At 41.0% G+C, this 17,063-nt stretch overlaps 1 protein-coding gene across 1 annotated transcript in view; it reads left to right on the top strand.

The window, feature by feature from the left end:
• The window catches only part of LOXL2 (lysyl oxidase like 2), a 60,795-nt gene that overhangs the window by 18,723 nt on the left and 25,009 nt on the right, over positions 1 to 17,063 (top strand). The window contains exons 3-4 of the mRNA XM_063311588.1: positions 3,663 to 3,874; positions 11,830 to 12,049. Coding sequence (XP_063167658.1) covers positions 3,663 to 3,874; positions 11,830 to 12,049 — 432 coding nt within the window. The remainder of the gene's footprint in view (positions 1 to 3,662; positions 3,875 to 11,829; positions 12,050 to 17,063) is intronic.

Here is a 17,063-nt window from a genome sequence, read left to right on the forward strand (position 1 = left end):
CAGCACCATCATAACTTTGAACAGTTGCTAAATGAATGTTCATAATTTGAAGACTACCTAAGCCATAAACCTTGGTTGACAAATGGCTAGTTCATTCTATACCACAAAGTGGAACTAACAAGCCCATACGACAGCTTAATGCAAGGTGGGAACTCAGCCCCTGACAAGAAGAACCATTCTTAATGAATAATTGTGCTTCCCGTCACGCTCAGCTCCTGGTGACGTCAGAGGTAGCTACAGGAGGGACGTGGTTTTTCCACTGCTTTCTTTCATGATGTGTGCCAAAATTTGGCTAAATGTTGCTCAACTGTTCTTTTGATATTAGTCGGTTTTTCAGGATAAAGTAGTTCACATTTTAGTCTTTGTAACACTACACAAAGAGATACAGACTATTGTTTCAAGGGGTACAAAGTCCAGGTTATGAGGGAGCAGAGGAGGAAATGGAATGGAGTCTTAAATTGGCTTTTCTGCTAAAACGCATTGACCTGATAAAAATCGTTAGAAAATTAGAAAATCTTCAATTTTTCAGATTGGCTGATTGATTATTATACTTTATAATACCCAAGAAATTCAGTGTTTTCTAAGGACTATAGAAAAGAAAGAGAGGTCTGTCTTTAGACATTGGTTAGAAGGTACAAAATTTACATTAAAAACAACAACAACAACAACAACAACAACAACAGGAATAATTTTGCTAACAATGGATCTGCTCAGTGGAGGAAGGAATGAAAAAGATTCTGTGTTTGGATTCCCACATTGCACTAAGGCATAATTTCTGAAACCACAATTTATCACATAATCGAAAATTGGCTGGATTTGCAGTTCATTAAGCCATAAACCATGGTTTACAAACTATAATAACTGGGTGCATATAACACACTACACCAGAAACAAGCAACATTTTGGCTATGCACAAGTGATGCACCAGGTCTGATGGACTGAAGTAAAAGAGAACCCATCCAGTTTAGACTTACATTGTAAATAAAAATTTATTTTGTTGAGGCTTTCCCAACAGAAAGTGATATATTTCCTCTGCACAATGGCTGCTGTCTTGGTTAAATGACACTTTTTGGCTCCCAAAATCAGCACTGACAGCTTAGCAGAAGCTTCATGTGTTCTGTCTATTGCATGTGAGCCCAGATAAACTGTGGATGGGGTCAAATTCAACTTCCATTTTAAAACTTTTCTTTCCAATTGACTATAATAATCATTTTAAAACCCTGAGCTATCATTTTCGCCTTTGGAGGTATTGCATTTATAAATGGGAAGAGAAGAATTCCACAGTACTGATGTAATGAAATAGAAACAAAGCCTTGCGGGGGGAGCGGGGTTGTAGGGAGAGAGAAACAGCTTATTTCGAAATCTTTACATAAACCTTCCCTGGATTTAGTTCCCTTTTTAGCTGCTTATTGGTACAGCAAAGAACATTTTTTCCAAGTAGGCTTAGCCTTCCCTGAATGAAAGCCCTGTGGGATTGGCTCTGTTGTAAGTCTCACGTAGGCAGGAATATGGAAATACATCACTTCTGTGACTCATCCCTCATATTTTCAGCTGAAAGGGCACTCCAGGCAGTTCTTCCAAAGAAAATATGTAATAAGCACAAGAGTGTTAGAAAACCATGGAATAAAATTCTCTACTGATGGTACCTCTACAAGAGGTAGCCACAGATGTGAAGGGTGGAAAACCTCTGGGCCACAGATGTGAAGGTTGCTCAGCTCAACTCCCAGGATAGTAGTAGCAGCTGAAGTCATGATTCAGCAACCTTCTGAGGAACATGTTCTTTGTCCAGCGTTACCAGAAACAAATTGACCGTTTTTAAAGCACATACTTGATTTATCCACTTTTGTATTTTGTCCTTCTAGATTTGTTTGTTTGTTTGTTTGTTTATGTCGCCCAACTCTCAACGACTCTGGGCAGCTCACAACAATCAACCTAAGGAATTACAATAAAACAGAAAAAATAAAGAAAAAAATATGGCAAGCACAATGAAGTGAGGGGCCTCTCTCTCGCTGAAGTATGATTAGATAAAGTGTTAAACCAGAGCAAACCACAAATAACGTGTGTGGGGCAGTCCCAGTTGTACTTTTTACAGCTCCTGAAGCCAACCTTGTCTGGGCTCAGAAGCTAAGCAGGGTAACCGGATGGGGTATCATTATGAAGTGCCATGGTTGTGGTTGAGACTAACAAGTCAAAAATCATCCTAGAAGATGGCAGTGACAAACCAAGCAACCAAGCTCAGAGAGCACCAAGGACTCCACAGTTCAACCTTGAACTATATATATTCTCTTCTATTGGAACCACTTTTATATTGTTGCCAAGCAAATGACATGATAATGTCATGCAATCTCTGGGAATTGAGCTTGACCTGAGGGTGTCTTTACCACTAAAACTGAATCTGCCAATATTATGACACACAGATTTTTTTCACTTTTAATAGAAATATTAAGGTCCAAAATTGGATCCGTAAGCTTCCATTAGACTTCACTCAGAGAGTTTGCCTTTCAAAACCCAACTTTACTCCCAGGACCAACAACCTGCTTCAGACATGTCATGCCATGTTCCTGTAACATGTCCCATCCCTGAAATTGAAAGGTCATTAAAGCAGCTGTGCCTTTTTTCAGAAGCCTGAAAAACATGCAGGAACTTTCAAGAGGTTCTATTCTTCATCTTTTAAATAATTTGTGATCCATGAGTAGCCCTATTATTATACTTAGTATTTATGGTAAGTTTTAGATGCTTCTTTGAAATTTCAATGATTTACTTTGCATTCCACTATTTCTAAATTCTTCTTGTGGTATGTAGATTATTGGCAGAGAACCAACACTGTAGGTTGGTTCTGTAGAACATCTTCCTTGAAATGTTCCTTCAACATTTTGCCAAAGTTAACTTTGATAGAAGTTGCCATGGCTTAAAGAGTACTAGAACCTGAATCTTTCCATTCCTGATCCAACACCTTCACCACCCTGTCTATTACATCTGGAAGATGCCACATTTTTAAGGAGGCAACTCTAAGCATGTATCTGCATTTCCAGATACACACCAGAGTTCTCCTAATTTTTACCCATACAGTATGTAGTTCTGTTTCTAAAGTTTCCCTGAGCTTTAGATCTGGTTTGTTGAACAGTATGGCATTTCTGAATATTTATATTCTGCTTTCCTCTAACAAGCTCATAGTAATAGTTCTGCAGAGTCCTTTGTTATATTAATAGATTGAGGAGGACATCAGGGGTACTTTCTGATGAACACCTTTTAGCACTGTCAAAGCAAGAGCTTTGGGCAGTTTGTGGGTTCCAACCTGGGACCAAAGATACCTCCCTTGGTGACCACTAACCTCCCTGCCCCATCTGATGTTAACAAGGCCCTTTTAAAAACATTCACACAGCCAAAAAGTCATTTTACGTACATAGGGGTCAATCCTCACAACAACCTTGTGGTGAAGGTTGGGCTGAGAGGGAGTGATTGGTTCCAAGTCATCCAGTGAGCTATGTGAAGCACTATGCCACAATACTGTGCAGTTTTTCACAACCCTGAACTCTAGTTTAAGTGTTTGTTTATTTGTTTGTTTGTTCTAAAGGATATATTTATTCTCTTTTATCGGGTCTTTATACATTCTTGTGGCCAGTACCTAAACAAGAAACTCGCATCTTCCTTACAATCCTTAGAATACAAACATCCAAGTAGAAGATGTCCGGATACGTCCAGTTTTTTCAGCCTCTCGCAAACGCATCCCTGTTACGGAGGGTTACGTGGAGATAAAAGAAGGTGGCACTTGGAAGCAGATCTGTGACAAAAACTGGACTGCAAAAAATTCCCGTGTTATCTGTGGCATGTTTGGATTTCCAGCAGAGAAGAAATACAACGTCAGAGCCTACAAGTAAGAGTGAACTTTTCAAAGGGGTGGTTACATTTTTGGACTTCAAATAATGCAATACACATGCAGATCTATTTAGAACCAACCATTTCCAAACTGGAGTTGGAAAAATGCTGGTAGTTCTGTGTGTTTTGTTGTCAATGTCTGAAGTACTTCAACTCTTAATTCCCTTCACCGTTTTTGACAAAAGAAGGCCCTTGGACAGCTGTAAAACATATTCTCTTGAGCAATAATTTGAACCGTTTGTCCTGTCCAAAGATGGAGGGAGGTCTGAAGGCACAAAGTCTCTGTTCCTCATGCTTGCTCTTCAAGTTTCCATGAAGGCTTCTTTCTAGAGTTCCTTCTTTATAGGATTTCATTGGCCTTGTTTCAAATACTTTGTTAGTGAAAGATGGTGAAATCAAAATTAGGGAGGAAAAGAAAGAAGAAGGTTCATAGAATGTATTCCTTAAAAACCACGTCACGGTGATTTCTTTAAAAGCCCATCCTGGATTCTTAAGTATAATATACTTACACATCATCAGTATGTAAGTAATTCCAGATGGCCTGCCATGTTTTGTTTTGCACATGGGGAAGAAACAATCACATGTTTATACCAATGTTCTGGCTTTCTTGGGGTCTCTAGACTCCACACTGCTTATATCTCTGCCTGCTTAGCTGCTCACTCAGAGTTGATCTGGTTGTCTGCTCTTCAACTGCCTGTCCTGAGGGAATGGGCTTCAGGCTTGGTGACTGAGTTTTTCCTCTCTTCCATGGGGTCATATGGGTCAGTTTAAAGAAGGAAAATGGCTACATCCTGTCAGTGTGATAGATTTGTTTATCTTCTTTTCTTCAACCCAAAAACTCCCAAAAATTGCTTACAAGTAAAAGCAATAGCTTAAAAGGAGATGATCATCACCAATAATATATTAAATAGAAGTAGTCCTCGGTTAATGACGACTCGCTCAGTGACTGTTCCAAGTTATGACAGCACTGAATGAGGGGGACTTACAACCAGTCCTCAAAGTTCCAGCTGTTGCAGCACCCCCTCAGTCGTGTGAACAGAATTCGGATGCCTGGCAACCAGCTCATGCTGAGGACCAGTTGCACCATCCTGCGCTCCTGTGGTCACCATTTGCAACCTTCCCAGCTGGCTGCCCACAAGCAAAGTCAGTGGGGAAGCTGGCGGGGGAAGTCACAAGTTGCTCTGGTAAGTAACTCACACTCCTGCAACTTTTTCTCTTGAGGGGTCTGGCTACGGAGTATGAGATCCCAGGGATCTCATACTCCATAACGCACACCCAGAGCACCACCCCCCATCGACAGTGGCCACCTGCACACCCAACCCCACCCAGCAGCAGCCACCCCCGGCCCCACTGTGTTTGCATGGCGCTGCACCAGCCATCTGTGCAGCCTCCCCACGCCCCCCACACCCCAGTCACAGAGGGTCTAGGCTGGAAAAGCCCAATTTAGAGAAATGAAGATTTCACCTGGCAACCAGAAACTGCGTGAAATACCTTTGATATTTCCAAAATGGGGCATTGTATCTCGGCACTGAGACAACCTGCTGTGAAGAGAATCTAAAGGCAGAGCATGCAACACTATCTGTGGCAACAGCCACACCTGGCCTTCGAGGAGTGTGTCCAAAGAGATGATGGGGCCAGGACAAAACTAAATTTGAAACAGTTTAAGTTTAATTCAGTCTGAATCCAGTACATTAACCTGATTGTTTTTGTTGCATTTAGTCATTTCCCCCTTTTGTCATATTAACCGTTACAGTTCTGGGTCAAATTTTGAAAGAATGCAGAACTTCAGGTTTAGTACCAATAAGGTCAAACATTTTAAAGCATGCGGCTTCCAAACTTCAGGGTTGATATAATGATAATTTTTTGTTCCACAGAGTGTTTGGGAAAGGGAAGGTCTGTAGTAAAAAATTTAGTAACTGCAGTCCACTTTCCCTGAAAAATGGCATGTCTTCCACATCTATTGTTTATTGCATTGTATAACCACATGAGTGTATACTAATCTTTTCATTCATCCCCAGGAAGGTAAAAGCAAAAACTCCCTTAGATCAAGCTTGACTCCTGGTGACTTCATGAACACACCCATAAAGTTCTCTTCACAGCATTATGGAAGTGATTTGCCATTGACACTTTCCAACATATTTTTATTTGCCAGGCTAGCCTACAGCAATAAGATTTCCAGATCTGCCCATGTTTAGACTTTTGAAATCAGCTAAGGTTGGTTAGGTGCTACCAGCTCCTTGTGTCCTCCATTAAACGTACCATTTGCACCGTAATATGGACTAAAATCTTCTGTAGTTTTCTGACTGCATACTGCAGAAGACAGAGAAAAAGAGGTCCTTGAAAGCAAAACAGGGCAGCCAACCATCTCCCCACAGACCCTCCTTGCTACTCAGTTTCAAAATCAAGGAAAGGAATTTATAAACCCCTCTATGTTGGGAGTCAGCCAACAGCATCTCCCTTTCTCCTTTACGAAATCTGCTGCTGTTGTAGATTCACAAGCTGTCAAGTGAAAGCTAAGATTCATTCCCATGAATTCGCCAGTCACTTGGATCCAAGTCTTTTCACACGTGACTCCGGAGGCCCTGTTAATCTGTGTCTAATTCCTCCAGTCTCATTCTACACAGTGCCGTCATAAAGTGCTACACGCACGGATGGGATCTCCCGCTTGCCCTGTGGTCCTGCCGCTGGGAAGCCAGTCTCCAGATGGGGCTCCCTTTCAAATAAACTGACTTCATGCTTCTGTAGGCAGTAGATGAACAAGGCAGCCTTGCCTGCCCAGCCAAGCGTTTTCATTTTTAAATCTGACTGCAGCATTTATGTGCTGAGGTAACCCATGTGAAGCTGGGGAGCGTCACATTGGTGGGAGGCAAAATGATTCACAGATGGGACATTTTGCTAAAGCAAACAGCTTAGTTCATCCCGCTCCTGGCTGCCAAAACGTGCTGTTTAGAATGTCACTTGATTTGTGCTTGGAGTACAATTTATGTTAAAGGAAAGATCAACTTGGAAATTCTGATAGTTTGCGTTTGTTCCATTTTCCTACTTCAGCTCAATCAGCTATGCTGTTCTAGCAGCAGAAACATGTAAGAATGGTCCTGCTGAATGGACCAAATACCATGAGCTCTGAATTTCAGGTAGTCAATATATGCTTTTAGGAAATCTACAAGGCAGTTTCAAATGTGTAAGGCCATGGCTTTTATCATTCCAGGAAGCAGAAAGGGCCATGGAGAATGGTTGATGGAGAATGTAATATTTTTCTGAGCATTTTTCCTATAGCATCCTCTTCCACCTTCTGATATTTTGGGATTACATTTCCTCAAATTTCCAGCTGGCATGGCCAGTTTGGTGAAAACTGCCCCATGTTGACTGACTTCATACATTATGCTTAATCAGAGCTTGGTTTAAATCACAGTACAGGTAGCCCTCGACTTATAGTCACAATTGGGACTGGAACTTTCATCGCTAAGCAAAGCAGTCATTAAGTGAGTCGCACCCAATTTTACAACCTTTTCTGCCATGGTCGTTAAGCAAATCACCATGGCTTTTAAGTGAACCACATGTTCATTAAGTAAATCTGGCTTCCCCATTGACTTTGCTTGTTGGAAGCCGGCTGGGAAGGTCGGAAATAGTGATCATGTGATCCTGGGATGCTGAAACTGTCGTAAATACATGCCAGTTGCCAAGTGCCTGAATTTTGATTATGTGACCGCAGGGATGCTGCAACAGTCATAAGTGCAAAGACCAGTCATAAGTCACTTTTTTCAGCGCCATCGTAACTTTGAATGGTTGCTAAACAAATGGTCATAAGTTGAGGACTACCTGTAGTGTTTGCATGTGATGCTAAGTGAAAACCAAGCAAATCATGTGATGTCTTAGCACAACGTGTGAAATCACTTTTTCTCTCTGATATTCAAAAGCATAGCCTGATCTTCCAAGTGTTTTTTAGTTATCGTGGCCACTTGACTAGACATGAGACAGAAGTCTTTCAAGCCAAGCTTAAACCTCTAAAGTAGAATTAGGGGGTGCTCACTTGTAGGTATAATTGAATGCCAAACATTACTTACAAGCTTTGACAAAAAAAGATTGACTGAGTACTTACAAGCTGAAATTGGATGGGGGTATCTTTCTTTTTTTAGCATGACAGAACTGAACTAATTTAGAAGTTTCCCTTAACTTTCATGACCTCTCAATTGCACTTTTTGTTGTTCTTTAATCATTTTTTATAAATCATTTATAAATTTTATAAACCATTTATCTGGACAAAGAAGTTACAGAAGTTGTACAGTTAATGTTCAGTGTATTGTTGATGAAAATTAACCATAAAAACAAAACACATGATTATTTTTAACAATAAGGAAAAGGATTTTAGTAATCTTTTTGAATCTCTGAGCTGAGTGCCAAAGTCTCCACTATTTTGTTATTTTCAAGTATCAATAAAAAAAGGAAAACTACTAAAACATTAGGTAAATAGTTTCTAACTTCCCTTTTGTGGTACTCCAACTGCTAAACAATATTTTTAAACATTTAAAATGTTCATATATTTCTGATTTAAATTCTCTAGTCTATTCTTTTTTCCCCTTAAAAACCATACTGTAAATGCTTAAATCTGCCTTGCTGCATAATATGTAAGGAAGCGATTCTTGCTTAAGAATATTCTTGCATATTCTCCAACCTTAAGTTCCCAGTCTGATATCAGTGACCGTATCTCTTTTCCAATGTTATGCTAAGTTGTGCTACTCAGTTGCATTTTTCAGATACCATCTTAGCAGGTAGTTTCAACACAAATTTACTTTAAATATCTGGCATTAGAAATTTAAAATAATGTTACTTGCATTTATTGCACTTTTATGCCATCTTTTTTCTGAGCAGTCAAGGTGGCTTTCAGAAGCGATGTTTCCTCTGATGGTATCCCGTAACAATAATTTTGTGTGATCAGGTTGGTTTAGAACAGGCTTTCTCAACCTTCTGACCCTGGAGGAACCCTTGAAATATTTTTCAGGCCTGGGGGAACCCCTGCGCATTCAGGCTCAAAGATAGGCCAGAAGTTACAACATTATTCTATTTGTTTCATCGGCCTGTATATATGCATTAAGAGTGTTCTTAAACTGAAAATCATGAAACTTACCTCTTTAACGTGAAGTTGCCTGAATTTGAAATATTTTTTAAAATAAATCGTGATCTCCCAGGGAACCCCTAGTGACCTCTCGCAGAACCCGAGGATGCCACGGAACCCTGGTTGAGGAACCCTGGTTTAGAAAGTATGGCTGCCAAAGCCACCAAATCAGTTGCAGGGTTGGGATCAGGCCTCAGACTTGGGTCTCTCTGGACTAAGTCAAGCACCTTCACCAAGGAGGTCTTGTAGGTCTTGGATGAGTTCTACATCTGCAAGAAAAACAGATGACTCGATGACGAAACGAGCCAAAAGTGATTTATTCTTATTTTCTTATTTACAGACGCTTATCATTTCAGTTGCAGCATGATTTTGAACCGTACAGTGTGCTAAAATGCTCCCTATCAGTCAGAATGGTCAACCTGTGTAATGGTTTGTGAGAATGTCCTTGAGAGAGAGGAGGAGGAGGAGGAGGAGGAGAGCAGAGTTTAGGCAATGGTCAGATAAGAGGCAGCTGAGCCCACAGAAGCAATGGAAGTGCAGCAAATGTCTCAGAAGGGACCCTCCCTAGTTTCCTGGACTATAAAGGCGGGGGGGGGGGGATGTACATTCAGACTTGCAAGATTCTGTTCCTGTAACCTTGCAATAAAGGTAGTGTTAGTAGGCATGGTTGGTGCTTCTTGTCTGGACTACTTCTAAGGTCTGCCAACTTGCAATATTGATGCCATATTTAGTCCTTGGGTTAATTTCAAAATCACCAGAGTGGATTTCACATACAGGACCTAAATTAAGGCCATCTTACTCCCTTCCATAGCAAAACTATTGTTGGTTTTTAATAAATAGTAATCCATCCTGATTTACTGCCCTCTCCCATGTCCAGGAATAGTATGAAAGTTTGCCACAGACATTATGGGCAGGGCCGTTGTGTCCTTTCAAATGGTTCCTATTAATCCTTTGAGCCTGCCAGAGTTGTTGACAGTCTTTTACTGAATTCCTCATCCAGATGCAACTTGGAGGTCTGGCTTGTGTCCTCAGACTGGTGGAAGAGCAGCACTGATTTCTCTCTTTCCTCCTAGCGTTATCTGAAGGACTTGGAAGCTGTGGAAGGAAATGGTTGCCTAAAGTATCCATAACATGTCACAGAGGATTTCCTTTACCTCTTGAAAGTTTCAGCAGTGAGGCCATGAAAGGTTCTGTTCTGAACTAGCAGATAAACCAAAGGGATTGTTCCCTCAGCTGATTTTTTTCCCCATCAAAACAGGCTGCATGGCTTATTGCTTAATCCTAGACTAGGAATAAGGAGGCCCAGGTTGAAATTTCTGTCCAGCCATAACATACATCAAGTAACTTCCATCCTTAACTATCTTTGCTGTAGAGCTCAGCTGGTTTAACACAGAAGTACAGCTTATTAGCATCTCCTTTGCAGCCTCCAAAACCTCCCAGAATGCGTACAGCCAAAATGTTCAACCCCTTAATTTCTGCATTTTGTTTTCTCTGAGAAAGGAACTAAGGGGCCAGATGAATATCTTAAGACTTTGGGGAGTCTAAGGTAGCCATTTCCCCCCTTAAAACTCATCTCTGAAACCATTTTGTGGCCCCTGGGCATCTGCAAGGGGTGTAGGGGAAGTAGTGATATCACACGCATTATTATGCGATTAATACAAATTATATCATTTGTGTCATGTATGCAGTGACAACATTGTGTGCGTGATGTCATCATGGCTTCTACCAGAGGCCTATCCCACCCGTTTCTTGTCCTTGACTTGTCACCCACAATCAGATTCAGCCCTCAAACTGATATAAATCACATATTCCTGCCTTAAGATTATACCATTGTCATGTTCCCCATTGCAAGGCATAAGTGCATCACAACGGGGAACATGCACATTAGGAAAGAGGAAGGGATAATCATAATCCCTTAATCACTCACATATCCCTCAAGCACCCATATCCATAAAGGAATCACCAACATAATAGAAACGCCCCTCAGACCGGACTTGGCACTCATTGAAAGATTGGGGGAATGCCTTCCCATTACCCCGGGGGACGCACCTGCACCAGACGAAGGCGAGGAAACAAAGGAGAACACCGGAGATCGCCGGAATCGCCCATCAGCAGACGCATCACAGTCCCAAGCACCCATCCGGTCCTGGCTCAAGGGTCAATGGGGGGTGGAGAAGGACAAGGTCCGCCACCGGAGTATAAACAGGACACCCTGCCAACACATAAGGATTCCCGTCTTTTTCATTGCATGCATTCTGTTCCAATAAAGCCGGAAATCCTTAGACCCTCTAAGTGAGTCCGTGTCTTCTTTGGAGCAAGGCTGCCCTGACAACCATTCTCCCTTAAGGAATAGTGAAAAGTATAATTCGACTCATTGCAAACAAAAGGTGGGATCTTAATTAAATGGTGGAGAAACCGAATAGATTGCCCTTTGCTTTTCTAGCATAAGGGCATAGAGTAAACATATTGGCCAGATTAGTTTGTTTACTTGATTTGAATTATTTATTTTATTTCATGATCATTTGCAAACCTATTGGGTATGAATGTACACGCAATGGCATGATTTGCCCTGATAACAAATCCATGTGGTTTCTTTCAAGGAATCCTCCCCTGCTTTGGGCATATACCCAACATAGTCTAAGCCAATGTTACTCATGTTTTCAGATTATTATGCTTGCCTGCTTGGTTGTGTGAACTCATCTGGCCTGGATGTGAGCTGTGTAGGAAACGTCCTGGCCCCCATGCAGGCAAACAACTGCTTCTGCTGAATGATAGATCTTCCCAGTTCTTACCTTAGTGGTGGGTTCTTAACAATTGTGGCATTCTTCCTTCTCTTCCAGGACATCAGCAAGCAGGAGAAAGCATAAATACTGGGCTTATTCTGTGAATTGCAAAGGCATTGAGTCACATCTCTTTAGCTGCAAAATCGGTGATCGTATCAGCACATTTGGTGGGAACATTACCTGTGAGAACGGAATGCCTGCAGTGGTCAGCTGCAGCCCTGGACTTGCCTTTGTCCCTGGCAGTCACAATGGCTTTGGCAAAGCTTTCCGTCTGGAAGTAAGTGGAAGAAATTCTCCTTGGTCTTTTAGGGAACTTGAATTTGGTATGGAGCATATTACTAGCTGTGAACATTCAGGCAAGGTTTGGGTTCACCTTCAAGATTGAGTACCTTGATGCTAACAGGGCCAAAGCCCTGATTCCCTTTCACTGTTTCATTGCATCAACCTGGATCTGATGCTTGACAATTTGTAAGGTATTTCTTATTATTTATCATATTAATTTCCCATCTTTTCTCCAGAAATAGCAGATATATTCATGGTTCTATCTAGTTTAAAGACCTGAAATGGAGTCAACTGAGAGATACAAAATCACAGCCAATGAGTTTCATGGCTGACTAGGAATAATCTTTGATCTTAGCAAGACGCTAATTGATCTTAGCCAGGTATCTTAACCCAGCTTTCCTCAACTCAAGTGCCCTCCAGTTGTGTGGACTTCATTTCCCAGGATTCTCAGCAGTGGCCATGTTCACTGGGGAATTAGGGAAAACTGTTGTACTTAAATTAACTATGGTACTTCATTTCTCAATAGCAGATTGCTTTCCAGGTTATTCTGCTTGGGGTCAGGGGCTGAGGTAAGGTAAAGGTCTCCCTGGTCAATCTGTTGAGACCAGGCAATGCAAGAAGATTTCCCAACTAGGAACATTCTAGTCTCTAAGTTGCTTGCCAAGAAATTCTTGTGTTGATGGCTTGCAATAATGCCTTCCTTCAATGCAAATATCGGCACTGTAGCAAATTTCAAAAATAAAATATTCTGGAAACATTTACAAATGTAAAAAGGTTAGTGGTTCCTGAGATTTCACTTTTCTCACATGAGGTCTCAAAAGATTTCAGGCTAGAACACAAGAGTCATCTGAGGTTGGATGATCCTATTAAATTTTGGCCATTTGAATTTTAAAAAATGGTGGCACCCACACTGTGATGTGGTATCACAGTGATACTCACCCTCTGAAAAAAGTAACTGATTGCTCTGGTCAATCTAGAATGGGCTCTCATTTTCTAGCCTTGAGAATGGTAGATCAGCAAGAGATCTACAAGGTTGTGGATCTCTTGCAAAAAGCCCATAGCACTGAAATCACAAATCTTCCCATTTCAAATAATCTCAGGAAAAGTTGTTACAGGGAAATATGCTTGAATCTGCACAGTATCATTACAACCCGGGTAAGTTTATACACTCACTCCTTGGCTGTATTTCTGTCACACCAAAAGTGAGCAAAAGTCTGCACAGTCAGGGGCCAAATCCTATTGGGATAAAATACCCTAGGATGGCTGATTGCAACTAATCATGGATTCTTTGTCCATCTTTGGTCACTATTTACAGAACTGTGAACGTAACTGGCTGGAATCCAATGATGGGATAAGGCACCCATTAAGTTTGTACAAGATAGTATTCTTTACAGTGCTTTATGATTGTATACTAATAGTAGGATACTACTAACTCTGCTTCTTAACTTGCCTTTTCTGTCCATGAATTCCAGCAAGTTTAATGCTGGATCAGCCTTCCATCTCAAAAACTGTGACACACATTTAATGATAAGTTTATATTTTCTCCTTAAGAAGATGATAGCATTAAAAAAATTGTGAAAATGTTTTGGGATTTAAAGGATAGGAGACATTTAAGAGCCAGTCATAAATAGTTTTTCTCCCAATTCCAAGTAATTAATGCCCCCCCCAAAAAACACATTCTCCTCTGCAGATCCTAATTTCCCAAAGTTCAGCATTCCAAGCCATACACTTGTATCTCCTGATCCCCCCAAGGAACACTATCAATATTTTCAAGCCACCACCATCATTCTTAAAATGTTGCATTTGTTTTTTGGCTGCAGTTGCTCAGAGCATCATATTTACCTGGAAAATTTTAAGAATCATATTCTGCAGAGCCTTATTTATAACTTTCTCCAGCTTTGACTCTGGATGTTTTGGACTTACAGAACAGCACAAGCTTCATTTATTGCTGGAAGTCGTGAAGCTCTTGGCAAAAAGTTGGAACTAGAATTTGCCAAATGCTTGTTCCAAATTCTTTTGTTCAAGCCAGCTGAGCGCTGCTTTGTGTTCTTCCAAACAAACAGCTATTGTTATTATGTAAATGTTAAATGTGGACAGTTGTGCATTAGAATTCCTGAACTTTACGTAAGAGTGGACTTGTGGCTTATTAGCCCACAGTGACAGCAAAAGAAACATGGGAAAGACGTATTTGTTTTTAATTTAGATGGATATTTGATGTTGCCAACTGTGTCTGGGTAAGCACCATTTTTGGATACTGCAGATCTGCACTCATATTTAAAAAGCTGAAAATTGCTGCGTTTGACCTCTTAAGTTAGTACCAAAGATAGTGAGCACAGACATCGTGGTACCATTTAGGTTGACTGGATCTGGAGTTGTGTGCCAACTGAGAGACTCCAGATTGAGAAAGTATAGTAGATCCTGATTCTTCCTATATATAACCCTGTTATATAATCCAATTCTTTACCTGGAGATGTTTACTCTTGCTATTAGTCTTGTCTTGTGATCCCAACTGTGATGCTAGTGATGGTGGATCTAACAAGGTATTCAGGTTTTGGCTGCCAGAACTGTGAATAGCTTGTAAGGGCTTTTTCACAGGCTGTTGTGCAATAAATTGTCCCATGCTGGTTATGCATATCTGTGGAGGAGCTCATAACTGCATTCAGTGTCCGGGCAGATTTGTAGGACAGCTAGGAACCAATATGACTTTTGCCTTAGTCTGTACAACAGTTGATGTTAGCGAAACGATCAGTCAAGAGCCAGGGCCTATAAAAAGGCACAGCATCCATCCCTTATTAGAGCAGAGACTTATCATCCTTATAGGGACTGAGGTTTTAACACACTTTTGTGAAGAGGATTTCTACATGTTGTAAGTGTCCTATATGATCTGAAGCCTTGGCTTACCTGATTACTTTTCTTGTGGAAAGTGATAGGAAATTGTGCAGCTGTTTTTCAGCAACTTGTTGATGAATTGCACAGACATGATCTTGGAGGGCTCCAGGAGCTACAATAAAAGAGGTTCACAGGCCATAAGTAGCCTTTGGGCCATGAGTTGACTCCCCTTATTCAAAGTGGAGCTTAAAATTCAGCTGTGGTCACCTCTGCACCTGGGTGATCCCACAATGTCATCTGTATTTTGCAGTTCAACAGGAAGTACGCTCAGCTTATTTTTCCTGAAGAAGTCCTGGAGCTCTGCAGAACTTTGGTTCAGGTTGTTTCCCTACTGGTGGGAATTCTTAGCTTGATTACCTTCAGCTCCTGGGTCTTCCTCCTTCCTCAAAGAGACTAAGCCCCTGTAGCTTTACACTGTCATTTTGCTTTTTGAGAATCATGCAGAGAAAAGGTCCCTTGATAGCCTTCTAGGTCCTCCTGATTCTGACTGTGGAAGTATCCTAAATGCCAGACAAAACCAACCATGGATGGGAAGGTGGTTAGGTGCCATTTTTGTGAGGTCCTGCACTGATTGTCACATGTGGCCTTCTCTGTGTGGGAGATGGGGAAAACACTTGTAGGTAAATGAAAAGAGTGGCAAAAGGGAAGGATCTTTTGCATTCACTTTTTTAGTTCAGAATATAGCTCAGTGGCCTTCTGTAACAGACACCATTGAGTCATTTAACTATCAGGGCAATGCAGATTCACTCCCAAAAGGTGATTATGGAAGCAGGATAGCTCTGCATTATAGGTTCCACTTCTGACATTTCTGTAGGGCTAGAATGACAAATTGGAATGGAACCACTTGGAGGAGGGTTTTAACTCTCTGAAGACCTGGGTGGCACAGAGCACAACCTTTAAAAAGAAAAGTAAGTCACTGGCTTGCTAACAATGGCATTAGCAAATGACATCCCATTGGTCCAGAATGGACGTCTTGATGACTGTAAAGTGCATTATCCCTTTTGTCTTCCTGCTCACAATACCTTTGGAGGTAACAGATAGGATGGGAGCTACAGATGAAATACTGTTGTGTTTGCCTGAATCCACCCTCCCCTCTTGGAAGGTGGGAGTGGGAGTGGAATGGAGTGGGAATTTTATGGCCCAGATCTGAACTCCAGTTCATGCTGACCTTCCTTGAAATCCAGCAAATAAACATACAAAACAACAGGGGGACTTTCACCATTCATGTCCATATGTGATCATAGCAAAATTGACCTCGGTTATCCACAAGACTCCTGAATTGTAAGATCTTCTTTTCTGAATTAAACTACAGACCAGGGTACCAGGGAGAGAGTTCCTGGAACAGCCTGTTACCATGCAAAATCATCAAGAGATTGCTTTTATTCCAGGACCAAGAATTGGTAGATCTGTAATATTTTTCTTAGGACCTTTTCTTCCCTTTTAGCCATAGAGAATGTATGCACATAATGTTCTTGAATGATGAAGCCTCTTCAGTTATTTAAAATATTTCCTATGTCCTGTTGACATTCCAGCTGGGGTTTGGAGGCCTCTGAAACCATCAGGAAAAGCCTTTTTTTAATCCCCACATTTTAAAAATGCAATCTCCGGATCATTAAAATGTGGAATGGGTGAGATATGTAAATAGGAAACAAAATTCTATATGAAATTGAATTCTGTGTCAGTTAAGACTGAATGATGCAATTCCTCCCCCCAGCTTCCCAATCCTAAAATATTTGCATAAATGTGCTTATATCACATAATCTAGCCCATTCTTCTCCAATCTGGCACCTTGAGAACTACAATTCCCACAATGCCAAATGCCTAGACTTTAGCTCTCCTGACTGGGAACCTGGAAGTTAATAGCTACAACATACCTAATAGACACCAGGCTGGGGAGTGTGATCTGACCTGCTTTCACTAAACATAATGAGTAGCACCAAAGTTCAACTTTGGACTACTGAAAAACCTAGTTTGTTTCTTTAGAACAGTGTCCAATGAGAGGTATATTGATATTTATAGAGAGTTTGCTGGATAAGTTCCAATAGATAAGCAAGAATTTCTGACTTTCAATGGTTTGATAAACAGTAACACAGCAATAATATCTACCTACCTACCATCTA

This window comes from Candoia aspera, chromosome 9, assembly GCF_035149785.1.
Source record: "Candoia aspera isolate rCanAsp1 chromosome 9, rCanAsp1.hap2, whole genome shotgun sequence".
Classification (NCBI taxonomy): Eukaryota; Metazoa; Chordata; class Lepidosauria; order Squamata; family Boidae; genus Candoia; species Candoia aspera.